The sequence below is a fragment of the Lynx rufus genome, unplaced genomic scaffold (genome assembly GCF_022079265.1).
Source record: "Lynx rufus isolate CCGP_SWC_20201006 ecotype Redwood Valley unplaced genomic scaffold, mLynRuf1.p SCAF_10, whole genome shotgun sequence".
Classification (NCBI taxonomy): domain Eukaryota; kingdom Metazoa; phylum Chordata; class Mammalia; order Carnivora; family Felidae; genus Lynx; species Lynx rufus.
The window spans coordinates 86184975-86201796 of record NW_025814824.1 but is presented as its reverse complement, the minus strand read 5'-3'; the positions used below and the strand labels follow the sequence as shown (position 1 = coordinate 86201796).

Here is a 16822-nt window from a genome sequence, read left to right as displayed (position 1 = left end):
CGCTGGTGACAGGGACGGCAGTGCCGGTCACGCTTACAGTGCCTGGTGGTGAGGCCCTGTGCTGATCCTGTCACATGGATCATCTCAGTGCTCACACAGCCCTGTGGGGTAGGAGCGGCCCCTGTCCCAGTTTTATAGACCAGGGAACTAAAGCATAGGAGGTGAAGGAGCTTAGTGTCAGCATCACACAGACAGTGTTCAGTGGAGCCAGGATTTGAGCCCAGAGCTCTACACTGGGCTCTACACTCACACTACAACATGTGGTTTTTCTTTTTTTCTTTTCTTTTCAATATTTATGTATTTATTTATGTATTTATGTATGTATGTATGTATGTATTTAGAAAGGGACAGAACAAGAATGCAAGTGAGGGAGGAGCAAAGAGAGAGAGGGAGAGAGAGAATCCCAAGCAGGCTCTCTCGCTGTCAGTGAGGAGCTGAGCGGACCAGAGCTGAAATCAAGAGTTGGATGCTTAACGGACTGAGCCACCCAAGCGCCCCCTACACCATGTGGTTTCTAATCAGTGGGTGGGCTCCTCCTCCTCTTCTCTCTCCCTCCTCCCCTTTTCCTTCCCCTCCTCCTCCCTGCCTCAGGCAGACAACACTGAGAGGGCCCTGGAGCCAGACCTGGAAATGAGAGTTAGACTTGGCCACGCTGTAACCCCGAGGGACCATTCCTCTTGTCCCTTCCTCAGGCCTACGAGCGACAGGTCCCACCACGGGCTGTCATCAACAGTGCAGGCTACAAAATCCTCACCTCTGTGGATCAGTACTTGGAGCTCGTCGGCAACTCCTTACCAGGTAAAGACCCCCCATCCCAGGCCGAAATGCCTTGCTTAGGCCCAGGACATTGCCAGGGGGGAGGGCAGCCCTGATCCCAGAGCTCCTGTCCTGGCCAGGCCTCAGCAGGGAGGCTGAGAGGGGGTTTGCCTGAGGCTGAGCGGGGATTCAGTGGGACTGACCCATTGTCGGCTCCCCCCTGCGTGCCCACTTCCTGAGCCTTACAGTCACAACTATGTAGCGGGGGTCCCACTCTCTGCCCTTCCCACCTCCCTGAGGCCTTTTAATGCCCCTGGAGAGGATGACCGAGGTGAACCTCTTTGTACACCGTGGAGTCAGTACTGCATTTGCGAGGAGTTATTCTAGGCGTCCTGTTTCCACCCCACCCTGCCGGGGACTCCCAGAAGCCTTACAGGAACACATCCGCCTCCCAGATGATCCCAGGGAAACCAAGGGGTGGGGGAGAGGCTGATCTAGGGGGCAGTCTGTGCCCCCGGATAGGGCTTGGGAGTACAGTGCCCCGTGTGGTTGAGGGCTCAGCTACAGCCCAGAATTCCTGGATTCCAGCCCCGACTCTGGCTTTGTTTTTGTTGTGTCTTCTCCGGCAACTTGGCACCGAGAGGACTGACCTTGGGGTGTCGTGTAGACCCCTCGAGGTGCTGTGTCCACCCAAGCCCCACCCGGGGACTCAGAGCCAAGGCGCAAAGAAGAACTGTCATTGTATGATTAACAGTGGCAAGGTCCCAGCCCAGGACCACTTATCTCACTGGATCTCGAATATCCTTGCGGACAAAATGGAGAAAAATCTCCTTTTATTTATTTTCTGTCCCCCACCCCCAGACCTCCCTTCCCCCCCCCCCCCCCGCCTTGGACATTTAAGCCACACTTTGGCCTGCACGGCTGAAATTTGAAGGGAAACCCAAGAAGGTGATGCTCGGCCTTTGAGCCCGAGGGCTCTGACTCTGTGTTATTTGTGTTTTCTGCACGGAGCGTAGAGCCTTCCCCAAGATGCGGCACCAGCTCTGAGAAAGGAGTCTGCACAGACATCAGGGGGTTCTGAGGTCCCTTTAGCCAGGCTGTGGGGGATGCAGTGAGAAAAAAAAGGATGCTGCCTTCTTGCTGACTCACTGGTCAGCCCAGAACAGGCCAGCCCTCTCTGGGCTGGAGCCGGCAGCCCCTCGGAGCCAGGCCCAGGGATCTGCTGCCCGCCTCCCCCGGCAGACGGAAACTGCGGAGAGCAGCGGCTCAGGGGACCCTGTCTCCTCAGGGACCACATCAAAATCGGGCAGTGCCCCCATCCTCAAGTGCCCCACGCAGTTCCCGCTCATCCTCTGGCACCCTTCTGCACGGCACTACTACTTCTGCATGATGACGGAAGCGGAGCAGGACAAGTGGCATGCGGTCCTGCAGGACTGTATCCGGCACTGCAACAATGGTGAGACGCCATCCGGCCCTGGGGTGGCGGGGGGAGGCCCCGGCGCTGAGTGGCGACACCTAGTGGCCGAGTGCGGTGCGGCAACCCTGCTCTACTAGCTGTTGCAAGTTTCCGGCTCGGGGCTGTAGGAGGCCACTGCGATGTTGCCCTTTAACCTTCTTCCTTGAAGAAAACAGTTCTCTGCTACTCGGTGGGGGGGAATATTTGGGGAAACTGTTCTCAGAGGGGTATGATTATTGAGCCCTTGGACCCTGGGTCACAGAGTAGCAATCTCCATTCTGCCTCTTTCTAGCAACAGGACTCTTGGAGCCTGTATAAAATGAGATAATAATCCCTCCTTAGGGTCTTAGGAGTCTTAGGGTGTTTGTAAGGAATCACAGTGAGAGTCCACCTGATGCTTGGTGAGGACTTATTTAATTAAAAAAAAAAAAACTTTACTTTTTTTTTTAAAGCTTATTTTGAGAGAGCACACATGTGTGTGGGAGGGGCAGAGAGAGAGAGAGAGAGAGAGAGAGAGAGAGAGAATTCCAAACAGGCTCTGCACTCTCAGCACAGAGCCCGACGTGGGGCTTGATCTCTTGAACTGTGAGATCATGACCTGAGCCGAGATCAAGAGTCAGACACTTAACCAGCTGAGCCACCCAGGGGCCCCTAAAAAGATTTTATTTTTAAGCAATATCTACACCCAACATGGGGCCTGAACCCACAACCCCAAGATCAAGAGTCGCACGCTCCACCGACTGAGCCAGCCAGGCACCGCATGACTTTTTTTTAATCGTATCATTTCTTACCTCACCCCTCACCGGTAGGGTAGCCTAGAAGTTCATGTCCTTCCTCGGGGCCTCAGGGTTCTCTTCTGTCAAGTTATGAGCTCTCTTTCTGCTCACTCATTGACTCAGCATTTTTGTGTCTGGGCACTGAGGACCCAGCAAGGGGGCAAGACTCGGTTCCTGCCCCTGTGCTTCTGGTGGTCTGGCCGGGGAGACAGATGTTAAACAGGAGCAGCTGCCTGGGGTGCTGGGTGGAAGCCTGGAGCGTGTGTGTGCACAGAGGGTGGGCTAGCAGAGGTTGTGTGCGCCCTTGAGGTCGCAGTTCGGCCCAGACCCGAAGGGCGAATGGTCCTTGGGTGGGGGGAGGTGTGGAGGGAGGGAGGAGTGTTCTAGCCTTGAGCCCGGAGGCAGGAAAACAGTCTAGAGGAGGAACTGCTTGAGGCCCTGCAAGTGGGGGAGGGTGACCCCAAGTGCTGGCAGGGGCACTGGGCCAGGTCAGGAGGGCCCTTCAGGGCTCTTGATCAAAATAGGGACAGTGGGGCACTGAGGGTCTTTCTGCCTGTGGCGCAGGAATGGCCTGTGCTGGTTGTTCCCGACTTCCTCCTGATGACCTGGCCTGGGGCAGTGGGGGGAGGGAGCCACCGCCCCCACCCTCCCTGCTCCTGCCCACCTCGGACAGTGTGGGCACTCACGCCTGGAGGCCAGGCTGCTGTGGTGACTCGGCTCGCCCCACCCATCCTTTCAGAGCCACCTCTGGTCTGGAATCTGTGAGGTGGGAGGAACCAGGTCTTCAGTCAGGCCAACGGCTGTCACCTGGGCCAGCCCCAGCCGCCCACAAAAGGCCTCCTGTTCCCAGATCCCTGGGGGCTGCTGGGCCAGGGCTGGGCGGAGGCCATCTGGGCTCTGGCCGCCTGGCCTGGGTACCGGCCCCGCTCCTCCCTTCTTCCTCCCTCCCCTCAGCCCCGGCCCGGCTCTGCCCTCTCCAGGTTTCTAGGGCTAATGGCTGACCTGGCAGGGCTACTCCAGGCCAGGTCCGGGGTGGGCTCCCCACGTGTACAATGTGAGGATGACAGGTTCGAGCTTTGTGGGATCGCTGGGAGGCCTAAATGCGCTGGTTTGGGCAGAGCTCTTGACCCCGGGCCGGGCACCGTGCAGAGAGCTCCCCAGGGAGTCTGAGGGAAGCCCCGTGGGTGCGGGTGCTGTGGGTGGGAGGGGGTGGGAAAGAAGGGGCATCCTGTGGCTGGTTTTAGAGAAGCCTTCCCTCCGCCCTGAGGACTGTGGGAAAGTTCTCTGCTTCCTCCAGCGTGGAGGCAGGGCCTGGAATTGCTCACTCGGGGGCTGCCAGGAAGTGGGGGGGGGTGGGGAAGGAGGCCAAGCTGGGGGGACGCCAGCCCGTCCCAAGGCCCCCCTCACATCCTGCATTCCTGGAGCAGCTGGGGGTGGCAAGAGGCAGCTGGGGCACGGAGCTGAGCCCTCAGGGTGGGCCTGGGCTGCAGAGGTCAAGGCCTCTTCCTGTCTGACTGCCACCCCCCTTCGCCTGCTGCCTGGGGCTGAGGAATGCAGCTTCCTTTCTCAGTCTGACCCTGAGGACCCCACAGGCAGGAAGTCACCAGGTCTGGCTGAAGTCGGCTGGTCCTGTGTTAGAGCCCTAGGGCTGCCATTCCCTCCCTAGCTGTGTGTTCTCGAACCAGTAACTTGGTGTCTCTGAGCCTGTTTCCTCATCAGGAAAAGTGGGGCTGTTTGAGGATTGGATGAGGGAATGCGTGCGAGGTCTCGGCCCGGGGCTAGCGTCTCAGTCCACTTGGGCTGCCCTAACAAAGTGCCACAGACTGGGTGGCTTAAACCACGGTTCGGGAGGCTGGAGGTCCCAAGGTCAAGGTAGCTTAGTCTTCTTCTGCGGCCTCTGCCTTTGACTTGCAGTGACTGTCTTCTCCTGTGTCTTCGCACAGTCCTCCCTCTGCCTGTGCACGCTTTGCATCCAATTCCCTCTTCTAAGGACACCAGTCATGTTGGATCGGCACCCACCCTAATGGCCTCATTTTATCTTAATGACCTCTTTAAGGGCTGTATCTCCAGATACGGTCACCTTCTGAAGTACTAAGGGGTTAGTTAGGTCTTTAACATAGTAGTCTGAGGGGGGACACAGTGCAGCCCCCCCCCCACCTTGTGACAGCCAGGCTGGGGTGGGAGTGGGGGGAAGGGCTCAAGAGGGGGCCCCCTCTCTTGTAGAAAACTCAGCAGCTCAGCGAGCAGAGATGTCCTAAGGGTCTGAGGCTGCATGTGTGGCCGCGAGAGCCAGGCCTGGGGACCTCGCAGCCTCCTTCCTGCCTCCCCAGCCTTCCGTCTCCCCGTCCCGCCACCTGGAAAGCGGCCTGGCCTTGCCAACGCCCCTGGCTTGTCGTCTGTAAATGGAAATGCCCTCATGTGAGAGAGGTTGCATGTGACGCATGGCCCACATTTTCTAGGCAAACCCTGGTCTCTGGGAAACCGTGTCCTCCTGAGAGCCTGAGGGGAGGAGGGGGTGTCCTCCCCCGGACTCGTGGGCAGCACCCACCTCGGGCTCTGCACGCACCCCAGCTCAACACCCCTGCTCTGTTCTGGTCGCACCTGCCTGATCTCCAGTCCCTGAAACGTACTGGGGAGACCCTCCTCCCTCCCCCGTCACAGACCAGGATGCCGTCCGCAGAGGTGGGGCTGTGCCCGGTTCCCACCGCTGAGACCCCCCTGGATTCTGACAGTGACTCCTGTAGTCAGCCAGATGAGAGGGGGTCCTCCCCTCGAGAGGGGCTTTTTCTCTGCGGGAGTGACTCAGCCTGCAGTCGTCGCCGTGGGAGCTGGGGTTTCGGAGGCGTGGACTGCTGTTTCCCCTTCCTCGGCTCCTGCTCCGCGGACACAGCGGTTGGGGGCGTGCTGCCAGGGCGGCCGCCCGCTGCCTGGCTCCCGGTGCTTAACCATATTCTTCCCCCAAGTCGGGTTTTGCAACTTCCTGCAGCTTGCCTCCCCAGCACCGGGTCTAGGGGGGCCGTGCCTTGTTCGCTGACCCACCTCATCAGCACCGGGAAGGTGGGCGCGATCATGTGGGGCCACCAATAGCACAGTAACAGTAACGCCACCAATAGCACAAATCCAGGACTGGTGTTTTCTAGTCAGACCCGGACGCGGTGGGGAGCGAGGCCCACCCAGGGCAGCAAGGGCAGCGGCTCACTGTGGCTGCCGGGGCCTCACGGTGGATGTGTGAGGCCAGGCCGGGTCCTTGTTCCCACTGTTCAGAAGAGGAAACTGAGGCCCTTAGGGTTCAATGATCTGGAACAAGAACTATGGCACAGGGACCAGAAATCCGCCCGTTGCCTGTTTTTGTAAATCCAGTTTTCTGGGCTCGTTGGTTTCCAGATCGTCTGTGGCTCCTTCCCCGCTGCCGTGGCAGCGCTGGGGAGTTAACGACAGAGCTCATCTGGCCCGCGAAGCTGAAAATATTTACTGGCTGGCCTCTTGCAGGGAAAGTTTGCGGGCCCTGATGTGGACAGGGGAGGGAGCAGGACTGGAATGAGGACTCCTGGGTCCCTCTGACTCCCTCTCGGCCATGCCGGCCACCTCTCCTGGCGCAGGGTGGTGACCTCTGGGCCTAGCTCTGCCGCTCAGTGGCCTGACCTCGGAGCCTGCCTGTTGATCTGTCAAGTGGGGTTAAGGACAGTCTCGGGCGTGGTTGGGAAGGTTTAAGAAGCTGAGCGTTCAACGGAGATTGCCTTGGTGCTGCTGGTGGAGGGTTATCATCGCTGTCATCGCAAATGCTACCATCACGGTTACTATGAGGGCAGTGGAGTTGCAGGTGGGGGTGTGCACGTGTGTGCACTTAGGGCAGGGGCGTTCGGGCAGTCAGTCCATTGGTCTTGGTGAAGGCCATTGGGCCATCCCACGGACTCCTCCCTCCCCCCTTCTCCTGAGCAGGCATCCCTGAGAACTCCAAGGTAGAGGGCCCTGCGTTCACGGACGCCATCCGCATGTACCGCCAGTCCAAGGAGCTGTACGGGACCTGGGAGATGCTGTGTGGGAACGAGGTGCAGGTGAGGAGACTGCGGAAGTCACCCTAAGATCCAGAGGGTAGAGCCAAGCCCAGAGACTCTGGGCTCGGGGGGCCGCTCCTGGCTTGCAAGGAGACAATAAGACCATTTTGGACGGGTAGAGATACTTATTTGATCTGATCGCTTATAGATCACCTATCCTGAACCAGGTGCGGGGTGCTGCTGCTCCTTAGTCTGGCTCTCTATCTAGCAGGAGAAGCAGACATTTGACAAAGAAACATATATACTTCTGTGTGCAAGTGAGGGGGAAGGGGTGTGGTATTCCAGACAGGGAGGCAGCGTGTGCAAAGGCCCTGAGGTGGGACCCCGATGCCGAGGGTCCCGTAGGTCCCTCAAGCAGGTAAGTTGGGACCTGGTGGAATGATGCTCAGGAGAGAGGCCAGTGGAGACGTGAAGCCAAGGTCAAGCCCAGAGGTGGGGCTGGAGTGGCCAGCCTGTGGAACGTGGCGGGGAACCCGCCATCTGGACATGCTGTAACCCCTGCCCCGGCTCGTGGCTCTCTGTCCTAGATCCTGAGCAACCTGGTGATGGAGGAGCTGGGCCCTGAGCTGAAGGCGGAGCTCGCCCCGCGGCTGAAGGGGAAACCGCAGGAGCGACAGCGGCAGTGGATCCAGGTAGGTGGGTGTGGGTGTGGAGGCGGGGGTCCCGGACCCGCCTGGCACCCTCACGCTGACTCGCGGCACTGCCCCCAGATCTCAGACGCTGTGTACCGCATGGTGTACGAGCAGGCCAAGGCGCGCTTTGAGGCGGTGCTGTCCAAGCTGCAGCTGGCCCGGCCAGCCATGGAGGCGGCCATCCGCACGGACATGGACCAGATCATCACCTCCAAGGAGCACCTGGCCAGCAAGATCCGAGGTAGGCAGCCAGCTGCCGTGCCTCGGGGGCCGGGGCGGGCCGCCTGTCTGTGCCACCGACCCGCGTACTTTTCACGCTAGTGACTTGATTCAATGGTCATTTAAAAAAAAATTTTTCTTTTTAATGTTTATTTTTGAGAGAGAGAATGTACATGCTCATGCGAGTGGGGGAGGGCGGAGAGAGAGAGGAGGACTGAGGCTCCAAAGCAGGCTCTGTGCTGACGGCAGAGAGCCTGACGCAGGGCTCGAACTCACAAACGGTGAGATAGTGGCCTGAGCCGAAGTGAGACGCTTAACCGACTGAGCCACCCAGGCATCCCATCGATGGTCGTTTTTAAAAATGAAATCAAATCTGGGCCGTTGTTCTTCCGACCCCTGGGAGTTGTCCTGTGGCTATTTCTGCAAACCCAGACCTGGAAGATGTAAATTTTGTCAAGGAAGTTCAAGCCTTTTGCTCATCTGTGGTCAGTCACAGACTTGACCCTGGGGTTAGTATAGGCATCAGTTTAACTGTAATGATTCACTTTGATCACGTCTCACTTTTCGGGGTCTGTTCCAGGCCCCCTGTCCCCACCCCCCCCCCCCCCCCCCCCATTGGCTGTGTGCGGTTTCAGGGCTGGTCCGTTGCCTGAGGACTACTCTCTCCTACCTGTGTTCGTTGTGAGCCGGATGGAACACTGAGAGCTGACATTTATCTTGGGCAACAAACCATCAGCCAGCCAGAGAGAGGGACATCAAAACATGCCCTGGGTGCAAATGGAGCTGGTCATGCCCCCGAGCAAGCAGCCTTTTACATGGCGGTGCAGACCCAGGCACACCGGCCCGTGTGTGAAAAACGCAGAGGCTCGCTGAATCTACCAAAGTGTTTTTTGTTTTGTTAAAGCAGTAAGATGGTTTTAGAAAGATCAGGGTCCGATCTCAGACTCCCCTGTTTAAAATTTTTTATTTTTGAGAGCGCGAGTCGGGGCAGAGAGAGGGAGGACAGAGGCCCCTCAGCAGGCTCCAGGCTCTGAGCTGACAGCAGAGCCCGATGCGGGGCCCCAGCTCACAAAGAGCCAAAGTCGGACGCTCAACCGACTGAGCCACCCAGACGCCCTTCCCGTTTTTGGTGCATGTACCTACAAATCATTCAGTTTGCTGATGTCACTAGTGGTTTTCTTTAAAAGCTTGGGCTCCAGGTGGCTGGGGGTGTCCCCCGGCGGTGCCCTCAGCTCACCTGCTCCCTCTGGGCGCAGCCTTCATCCTCCCCAAGGCAGAGGTGTGCGTCCGGAACCACGTCCAGCCCTACATCCCGTCCATCCTGGAGGCCCTGATGGTGCCCACCAGCCAAGGCTTCACCGAGGTGCGGGATGTCTTCTTCAAAGAGGTGACGGACATGAACCTGAACGTCATCAACGAGGGTGGTGCTGACAAGCTGGGTGAGGTGAGGCCAGGCCCCTGCCCGGGGGAGGGGGGGGGGGGCGGAGTGCCTGCCGGGCCTGGGTCTGCTCTGCCCCTGCCAGGCCCTCCTGCGATCCAGGGCGTAACTTGTCACCAGAGGGGCTGCTGGACACCCGGAGGGCTGAGGGTGTGAGAAACGGGGGGCAGCACTCAGAGAAAAAGGGGATCACTGACCCCCTCCACCAGGCTTTATAAACCAAGTGGGTTCCTGAAGTATCAAAGGACTTAACGAGGAGGGAGGGAGAGAGGGGAGGAGAAGTGAGCTTCTGCCAGGAGGTAGAACAACTTACATGCCTTTTCACGTACCCCAACATGGGGGCTGGCCCATCTCTCTCACTTCTCAGTCACCTGGTTCTCAGGGTGCACATCCTTCTATATCTGATCCCATAACCTTTGCTCTCCTCTTTCACACCCTGGACTGAGGGGTCCACAGACAGCAAGAATCCTAGAAATTGAGAACCAGAAAGGACCTTAGAGATCATGAGACACTATCTCCTAATCTTGAGGCTGAGGCTCGGAGCGGGTGAGCGACTTGCCCGAGGCCACCTGGTGCCCCAGAAGCGATAAGAGCCTCCCTGCTGGTACCAGGCTGCGGGGCCTTGCTCCGGCCTTCGTTCCCTGGGCTCCCCCAGCCACCACCCCCTGCAGGTGGCCGGTGCCTGGAGCCCCAGCGCCCAGGCAGGGTGTGGGTCTGCAGGCACTGCCCCCGCCCCGGCGGCCCCTGCTCAGGTCCCACGCATCCCTGCTTCCCTGCAGTACATGGAGAAACTGTCCCAGCTGGCGTCCCACCCCCTCAAGATGCAGAGCTGCTACGAGAAGATGGAGCCACTGCGGCTTGACGGGCTGCAGCAGCGTTTCGATGTGTCCAGCACGGCCGTGTTCAAGCAGCGAGCCCAGATCCACATGCGAGAGGTGGGCCCGGAGCACCCCCCCTCCCCCCTGCTCCATGCCCGTCACCCACCTTCCACCGGCCCAGCGTAGGCCCCTACCCCGGGCCTTAGGCCCTGGCCCCCGTGCAGCCCCTGGAATGCTCACTCCTGCTCCAGCCTCTTGGGCGCTCCCGTCTGCTGGGACGCTCGTTCCTCTGGCTGATCTGGCCTCCTCTTTCAGGTCTCTGCCTGGAGACCCCTTCCTCCGGGAGGCCCTCCTTACTCCCCAAGTCCCTTCCTGCAGGACCCAGGATCTCTGCTTCCTCGAGGCAGGGACTGGCCCAGTGCCTGGCATTATGCCAGCGCACAGTAGACATTCAGGAAAGATGTGGGTGAACGAGGGAATGAGCACGCAGGCTGCCCCTACGCCTCCCTGGCAGGCCTGGTGGGGGCTGGCTGAGGAGCCCCCTCCCCCACCCCGAGGCATGCAGGAAGGGGGCTGTGCTCCCTCCGGGGCCTTGACGCACCCCATGGTGTGCCCCGCAGCAAATGGACAATGCCGTGTACACCTTCGAGACCCTCCTGCACCAGGAGCTGGGGAAGGGGCCCACCAAGGAGGAGCTGTGCAAGTCCATCCAGCGGATCCTGGAGCGCGTGCTCAAGGTGAGGCCGGGCCCCTGGGCCGGTACCAGGATGGCTGTCCCCGGGTGAGGCACCACGGACCCCTGCCCCCACAGAGGAGGAGGAGGAGGAGGAGGAGGAGGAGGGGGGCAAGGCTCAGGTCAGACCTAGCGACCCCGCCCCCGACCCCTCTGTCCTGGCAGAAATACGACTACGATAGTAGCTCGGTGCGGAAGCGATTCTTCCGGGAGGCGCTGTTGCAGATCACCATCCCCTTCCTGCTCAAGAAGCTGGCGCCCACGTGCAAGTCGGTGAGCCCCCCGCCCCGGCCAAGCCTGCTACGGCCCCCCGAGCACAGCCCCCTCCGCGGTCCCCGAGCCCAGGGCGGGCCTGACCATCCCCCGCTCTGTCCCTGCCCACCCCGCCGCCGCAGGAGCTGCCCCGGTTCCAGGAGCTGATCTTCGAGGACTTTGCCAGGTTCATCCTAGTGGAGAACACGTACGAGGAGGTGGTGTTGCAGACGGTGATGAAGGACATCCTGCAGGGTATGGGAGGGCCGGCGCCGTGCCGGGTGGGGACCGTCACTGCCCGGGGGCCGGTAGACAGGGCTGCTGAGAGGTCTTCCTGCAAAGATGGCGAGACAGGCCTGGGGGTTGGGTCAGGCACGCGGTGGGGACGTAGGAGGGTAGACTTGCTTCTCTGGGCCTTAGTGTCCTCTCAGGTCTTTGGTACGAGGGACAGGCTGACACGGTGGTTACCAGCCCGGTAACCACTACTCCTCGCCAGCAGTGAGGCCTGGCCGGGTGGGGGGGCAGTTCCCAATCATGACCCCAGGTCTGGCTGTCGGGAGGCCTGGAGGGGACGACGTGGGTCATATTTGGGCGCAGTGTAGGGGGTGGTGGCGGCGGCCGTGGAACCCGTGGTAAACGTCCCGACCCCCCTCTTGGGCTCCGCAGCTGTGAAGGAGGCCGCTGTGCAGAGGAAACACAACCTGTACCGGGACAGCATGGTCATGCACAATAGTGACCCCAACTTGCACCTGCTGGCGGAGGGTGCACCCATCGACTGGGGTGAGGAGTATGGTGGCAGTGGTGGGGACAGTGGCAGCCCCAGCGTCTCGGAAGCAGCCCCGCTCTCGGAAAAGCGACGGCGTGCCAAGCAGGTGGTGTCCGTGGTCCAGGACGAGGAGGCAGGGCTGCCTTTTGAGGCTGGCTCGGAGCCACTATCACCTGCGTCCCCGGACAGTGTCACCGAGCTGCGCGGTCTGCTGGCCCGGGATCTGCGGGCTGAGAGCCCCCCGCCGGCTGGCCCTCTGCTCAACGGGGCCCCCTCCCAAGAGAGCCCCCAGCCCGTGGCAGCCCCTGAGGCCTCCTCGCCGCCAGCCTCGCCCCTTCGGCAACCCCCTCCTGGAAAAGCTGCGGACCTTGAGCCCCCCAAACCTAGTGACCAGGAGACTGGGGAGCAGGTATCCAGCCCTGGTGGCCGCCCCCCCATCCACACCACCACCGAGGACAGCGCAGGGGTACAGACTGAGTTCTAGGCCGGTCGCCCCTGAGCTTCTGCTGGACATGGGTCACCCCCTCCAAGGCACAGGCAGGCTTGGCTCTAGGCGGGGAGCCCCGGGTCTGTGCCTTGGGGTGGAGGTCGGTGGGGCCGTTGTGGCACCTCTGGGGCTGGGCAGGGGTGGCCCACCTGAGTCACTTTATTGGGTTTGGTCACACTTTGCTCCTGTTTTCTCTTCTGTGGCATGATCTTGGGCTTCCTGCTTGTGCTGGAAGCTGGGCACAGCCGAGGGGCTGAGGTGTACCCAGTGATCACCGATTCCCTGGGTCCTCCTCTCCTGCCTTTTATGGCCTCGGTTTCCCTCCTGGGTCTAGCCAGCCTTCTCAGAAAGATGGAGGTAGAGTGGTTGCTTGTGTTACTTGGCCACTGGCTTCTCTCCCTTCTCACCAAGGGCTTTATCAGAACCAGGACCAGGGAGCACTGGGGGCCCCAGTGTCCTCCTCAATCCAGGCTGGGCCCCGAGAGGCCAGTTTGGGAGGGGACACGGGCCTTGTTTTCCCTGCTCTGGGTGAGGGGAGGTGCAAGGAGGGGTCTTCCGGCTGTAGCCAGGCTGGGGCTGCTGGGTTGAGGGGGATGCCCCATGGAGGAGGAGGGGTGAGGTGGCTTGGATTGGAATGAGAAAGGCCCAGAATGTGCTGGTCTGTGGAGAGGAAGTGTCTCAAGGGAGGGAAGAGGGCGTCGGTGGGGAAGTATTGCTGGGAGTGTCTTCAAGGCAGGCTGAGGCGGCAGAGGGAAGGCTGCTGGAAGCGGAGCAGGCTTCTGCACCCCCCCACCCCCACCCCCGGCACTTAGCCTATCTCCTGCCTGTTGGCAGCCAGCCTCCCGGAGTCCCTCTGTCCCCCTTGCCTGTCTCGGCCACATGCTGCAGGGTGGGATGGAGGGGAGCGTGGCCGTGTGCTCGGAAATGGGGTCTGCGGGGTGGGGGTGGAGATTCATCTGTGGGCCACCCCCACGGTACACATTGTCCACCAGGGGAGCTGAGTACAGCTCCCCAAGGCGCTGCCGGTGGCCCCTCTGAGGATTTGGGGTCAGGCTGTGGCTTGGCTGTTGTTGCCTCCAAGTCACCTCACCCTGAAAATTCCCTTCTCAGATGCGCTCCTTCCGCAGCGGCTTATTCCTGGGGGTGAAGGTCTAGCCGAGGTAGCTCCACCCTGGCAGCCCTGTCCCCAGGGACCAGGACTTCCTGCCTGCCCCAGCGCCCTCCTCCGCCCCGCACCCTCCGTCCCCTTCCTAGGGCAGGGGCTTCAGACCCATGGGACATACGGTGGTGGCTGGTGCTCAGGGCCCCCTTGGTCCTCCCAGCCGGACTCTCCAGTGCCTCACTAACCTTCTGCCATCTCGTTCATGTGTTCAGATGCTCTCTAGTGCCTTGGGGTTTTCTCAATCGTCATTCCCAGATATTGTACTGAAAATATTATGCAAACTGGTTAAGCTTTACTAATCAATAAATGATTTAAAGCCAGTGGCCTGTGTGCGTGGTGCTGGCAGGAGGAGACCGGGGCTGGGCCTGTCCCACAGCAGGAGTGCACCCTGGCTTTCTGGGCTCAGTCCGAGTGCCTGTGTTACCCCATCTTAGAGGAAACCGGCCCCGAGAGAAGGCGTGCAGGGCACGTAGGTGACTGGCCTGTCGGCAGCTCGGTTCTCTGAGCCAGATCGGTGCAGGGTGTTCCTCGGGTAGCCCCTGGCGACGGTGAGGCCTAGGGGGATGGCAGCAGCTTGCAGGCCATGTGGCCCTGGGGCGTGCACAGTGGGGGTTGGCCCCTGGGCTCAAGCTGGATCCACAGATCCAAACAGCAGTGTTGGTCCTCAAGACCTTCACACAGCCTTTACCGAGCACTTACTGTGGTGTGTGCACTTTCTGTGCAGGACCAGGAGCCCCAGAGCCACTCCAGGAGGGGGGTGTCCTCATTACCATTTCACCACCATGTAAACTGAGGCCCAGGAAGGTGTGAACCCTTGGTGGAGGTTATGGAGCACGGGACACACCCCCTGGCTTCCCTGCTGCCAGCCTGTCCACGGCGGTCTGTGGCTGAGGGCTGGTCAACGGGGCTGGGGTGAGAAACAGCAGGGACTACGGGGGCAGCGACCAGAGATTCAAGTGCAGTCTTGCTGTTCTCCTTGGCAAGGCACCACACTCAGCCTCAGGCTCCTCATCTATAAAAGCAGGAGGGGGCGGTCCTAAAATTCCTTTCTCCCAGGGCCTAGTGAGGGGTCCAGGTGGTTCGGAAAACACTGTGCCCTAAGTAGCCCTGCCCACCCAGGTCTGTCTCCCCTCTTGGCCAAGGTGAGCCCAAGTCTGGGGCAGAGGGAGCCTCCAAAGCTCCCCAGGTCCTGGGTGGGAGGGGATAGGGTATGGGAGGAGGCCCCAGCTCTTGCCTGGAAAACAGAACTCACAGGGGGCTTCATCCTATCCTGTTTCAGTCCACAGGACCTAATGAGGCAGGGAAACAGAGGCCTAGGGGAGACAGGGCTCTGCCACCTCAGGGCTTCCAGGATTGCAGCTGGGTGCCCCCTGGTGGCCACTGGCCTGCATCTGGGCCCCATCGTGTCCCACGCTTAACGCGTGGGGAAAGGAGTCTTGGAAGGCCGGCCAGGGTTAGGGGTAGCTGGAGGCAGAGCCCAGGTACCCTAATCAGACCCACCTCTAGCTCAAAGAAAGCTGTCCTCGGTTCAAAACCATCTACTGGAAAATGCACAATAAATGTGCAGCTCTACAGCAAGTACAGGTACATGGCTCCTTCTAAAATTGTACAATGAACAACTTGCACAACTGCACGGGTTTGGGAATCAAACCTCTGGCAGGCTCCACACCCAGCACTGCCCCGTCCCAGCTGCCAGGCACTGGGCATTCAGCAGCCTCTGCCTCCACTCTCTTATGCCCCTGCTCCCCCCCAGCCCCCCACCGCTGCCCGGCCAACCTGCTCCGGCTGACCCTCCCTGTGCCCTTCTGAGCCCAGTCTGTCTGTCCACCTGTAATGAGGGGAATTTTAACTTTGCATTTGAGAATGCCTGTACCTCCTCCCTCCTTTTGCCTGACTGAGGTAAAGCCCGCCCCCTTCCCTCCCCGGGCTCCCGGGGGCCCCAGTGATGACACGGAAGGAGCAGGCTGGAGGGGGATTTATTGACATTCCTGCTTTGGGTCTGCAAGCTGGTTGCCTGCCTGTGAGATGGGGTGGGGGTAGCTAGGAGGTGCACATCTGGACAGCAGGGGGACCCAGAGGGGGAGGCGAGGAGGGACCAATGTCACTTGTAGCACAAGGCCTACACTGGACAACCTGAGGATGGCCCAGAGTGGTCCGCGGCGACACCACACACCAGCTCTACCCCCGGCCTCCCCCACTTCTGGGTCGGGGCCCTCCGCTCCCAGCACCCACGGCGAGGGACGGCGTTGTCCAAGTTACCCTGCCGAGGACCCTCCTGCCGAGGACCCTGGGGCTCCTGGAGGGGCGGGGACCGGCACAGAGGGCTGGCAAGTGCAGAGGCGAGGGCACGCAGTCTCCTGCTCAGACGGAGGCTTCTCCAAACCCCAGACCCTGTCCTCAGGCCGCGAGTCCTCCCTTCCTCCACCGCGTTCACACCAGCCGCGTCAGGGTCTGGAACGCTCCGCCGCCCTCCGGCCCCGGTGTGCGTGGAGGGGCGGGGCGGGGCGGGGCGGGGCGGGGGGCACCTCCAGGCTGTGAGACGAGGGCCCAGGGCAGAGGGGAGCTGCACGGGTCTGTCCGGAGCAGGCGGCGGCTCAGCCGCTGTGGTAGATGCGGAGGCGCTGCACGATCTCCTGGCGGCACAGCGGGCAGGTGCGTAGCGGCTGGCAGCACTGCTGGCAGCAGCAGACGTGGCCGCAATTGAGGAAGATCATCTGGGCCTGAGGAGGGAGGGGAGCGTCTGGGTCCTGCCCCGCCTGTTCCTGGAGGCTGGGCAACCTGCCCCCGCCCCACCCCGCCGTCCTTTACCGGAAGCATCTGATACCACCCGATAGCACCACGTGATGGTGGTCATCACCCGCCACCAATCCTGGACCCTCCGTGCCCTCCGACAGCTACACAGGAGGCCACACGGCGTCTCACCAGCCCTGCCCCTTGGACGGTAGACTGTCTTAATTGTTGCCTTTTTGTATCCTGATCAGCCCCTCGGTCTACAAACTACTCCCAACAGCATGGAGCGGAAGCCTCGTAAGCACGCTTGCACTTTGCTTCGGCATTTCCTCTTTTTAGGATTTATCCTGAGGAAATAATCAACTCCGTTCAAGGCTATTTGGTACAGCAGAGTTTGCAGGAAGAAACATGGGGCCCCAAAGCAGGGGTTTGGTTCCATTTATCACCAACACCTCCCTACACATCATGCCCTTCCCGGGTCTGTAAAGACCGTGGAGTAATTCAACTGCTAACGTGGTTGCTTCTTTTAAGTAGGATCGCAC

The 16822-nt window shown here is 60.5% G+C and overlaps 2 protein-coding genes across 2 annotated transcripts in view; one reads left to right on the top strand and one right to left on the bottom strand.

The window, feature by feature from the left end:
- Window positions 1-13870, top strand: part of NIBAN2 (niban apoptosis regulator 2) — a 53319-nt gene extending 39449 nt beyond the window's left edge. The window contains exons 4-14 of the mRNA XM_047069893.1: window positions 693-798; window positions 2045-2212; window positions 6928-7043; window positions 7571-7675; window positions 7754-7916; window positions 9151-9338; window positions 10112-10267; window positions 10771-10887; window positions 11049-11156; window positions 11279-11390; window positions 11802-13870. Of these exons, the coding sequence (XP_046925849.1) occupies window positions 693-798; window positions 2045-2212; window positions 6928-7043; window positions 7571-7675; window positions 7754-7916; window positions 9151-9338; window positions 10112-10267; window positions 10771-10887; window positions 11049-11156; window positions 11279-11390; window positions 11802-12385 (1923 nt within the window). The 3' untranslated portion in view covers window positions 12386-13870. The remainder of the gene's footprint in view (window positions 1-692; window positions 799-2044; window positions 2213-6927; window positions 7044-7570; window positions 7676-7753; window positions 7917-9150; window positions 9339-10111; window positions 10268-10770; window positions 10888-11048; window positions 11157-11278; window positions 11391-11801) is intronic.
- Window positions 13871-15509: 1639 nt separating this feature from the next.
- Window positions 15510-16822, bottom strand: part of LRSAM1 (leucine rich repeat and sterile alpha motif containing 1) — a 39108-nt gene continuing 37795 nt past the window's right edge. The window contains exon 26 of the mRNA XM_047069821.1: window positions 15510-16270. Within this exon, the coding sequence (XP_046925777.1) occupies window positions 16145-16270 (126 nt within the window). The 3' untranslated portion in view covers window positions 15510-16144. The remainder of the gene's footprint in view (window positions 16271-16822) is intronic.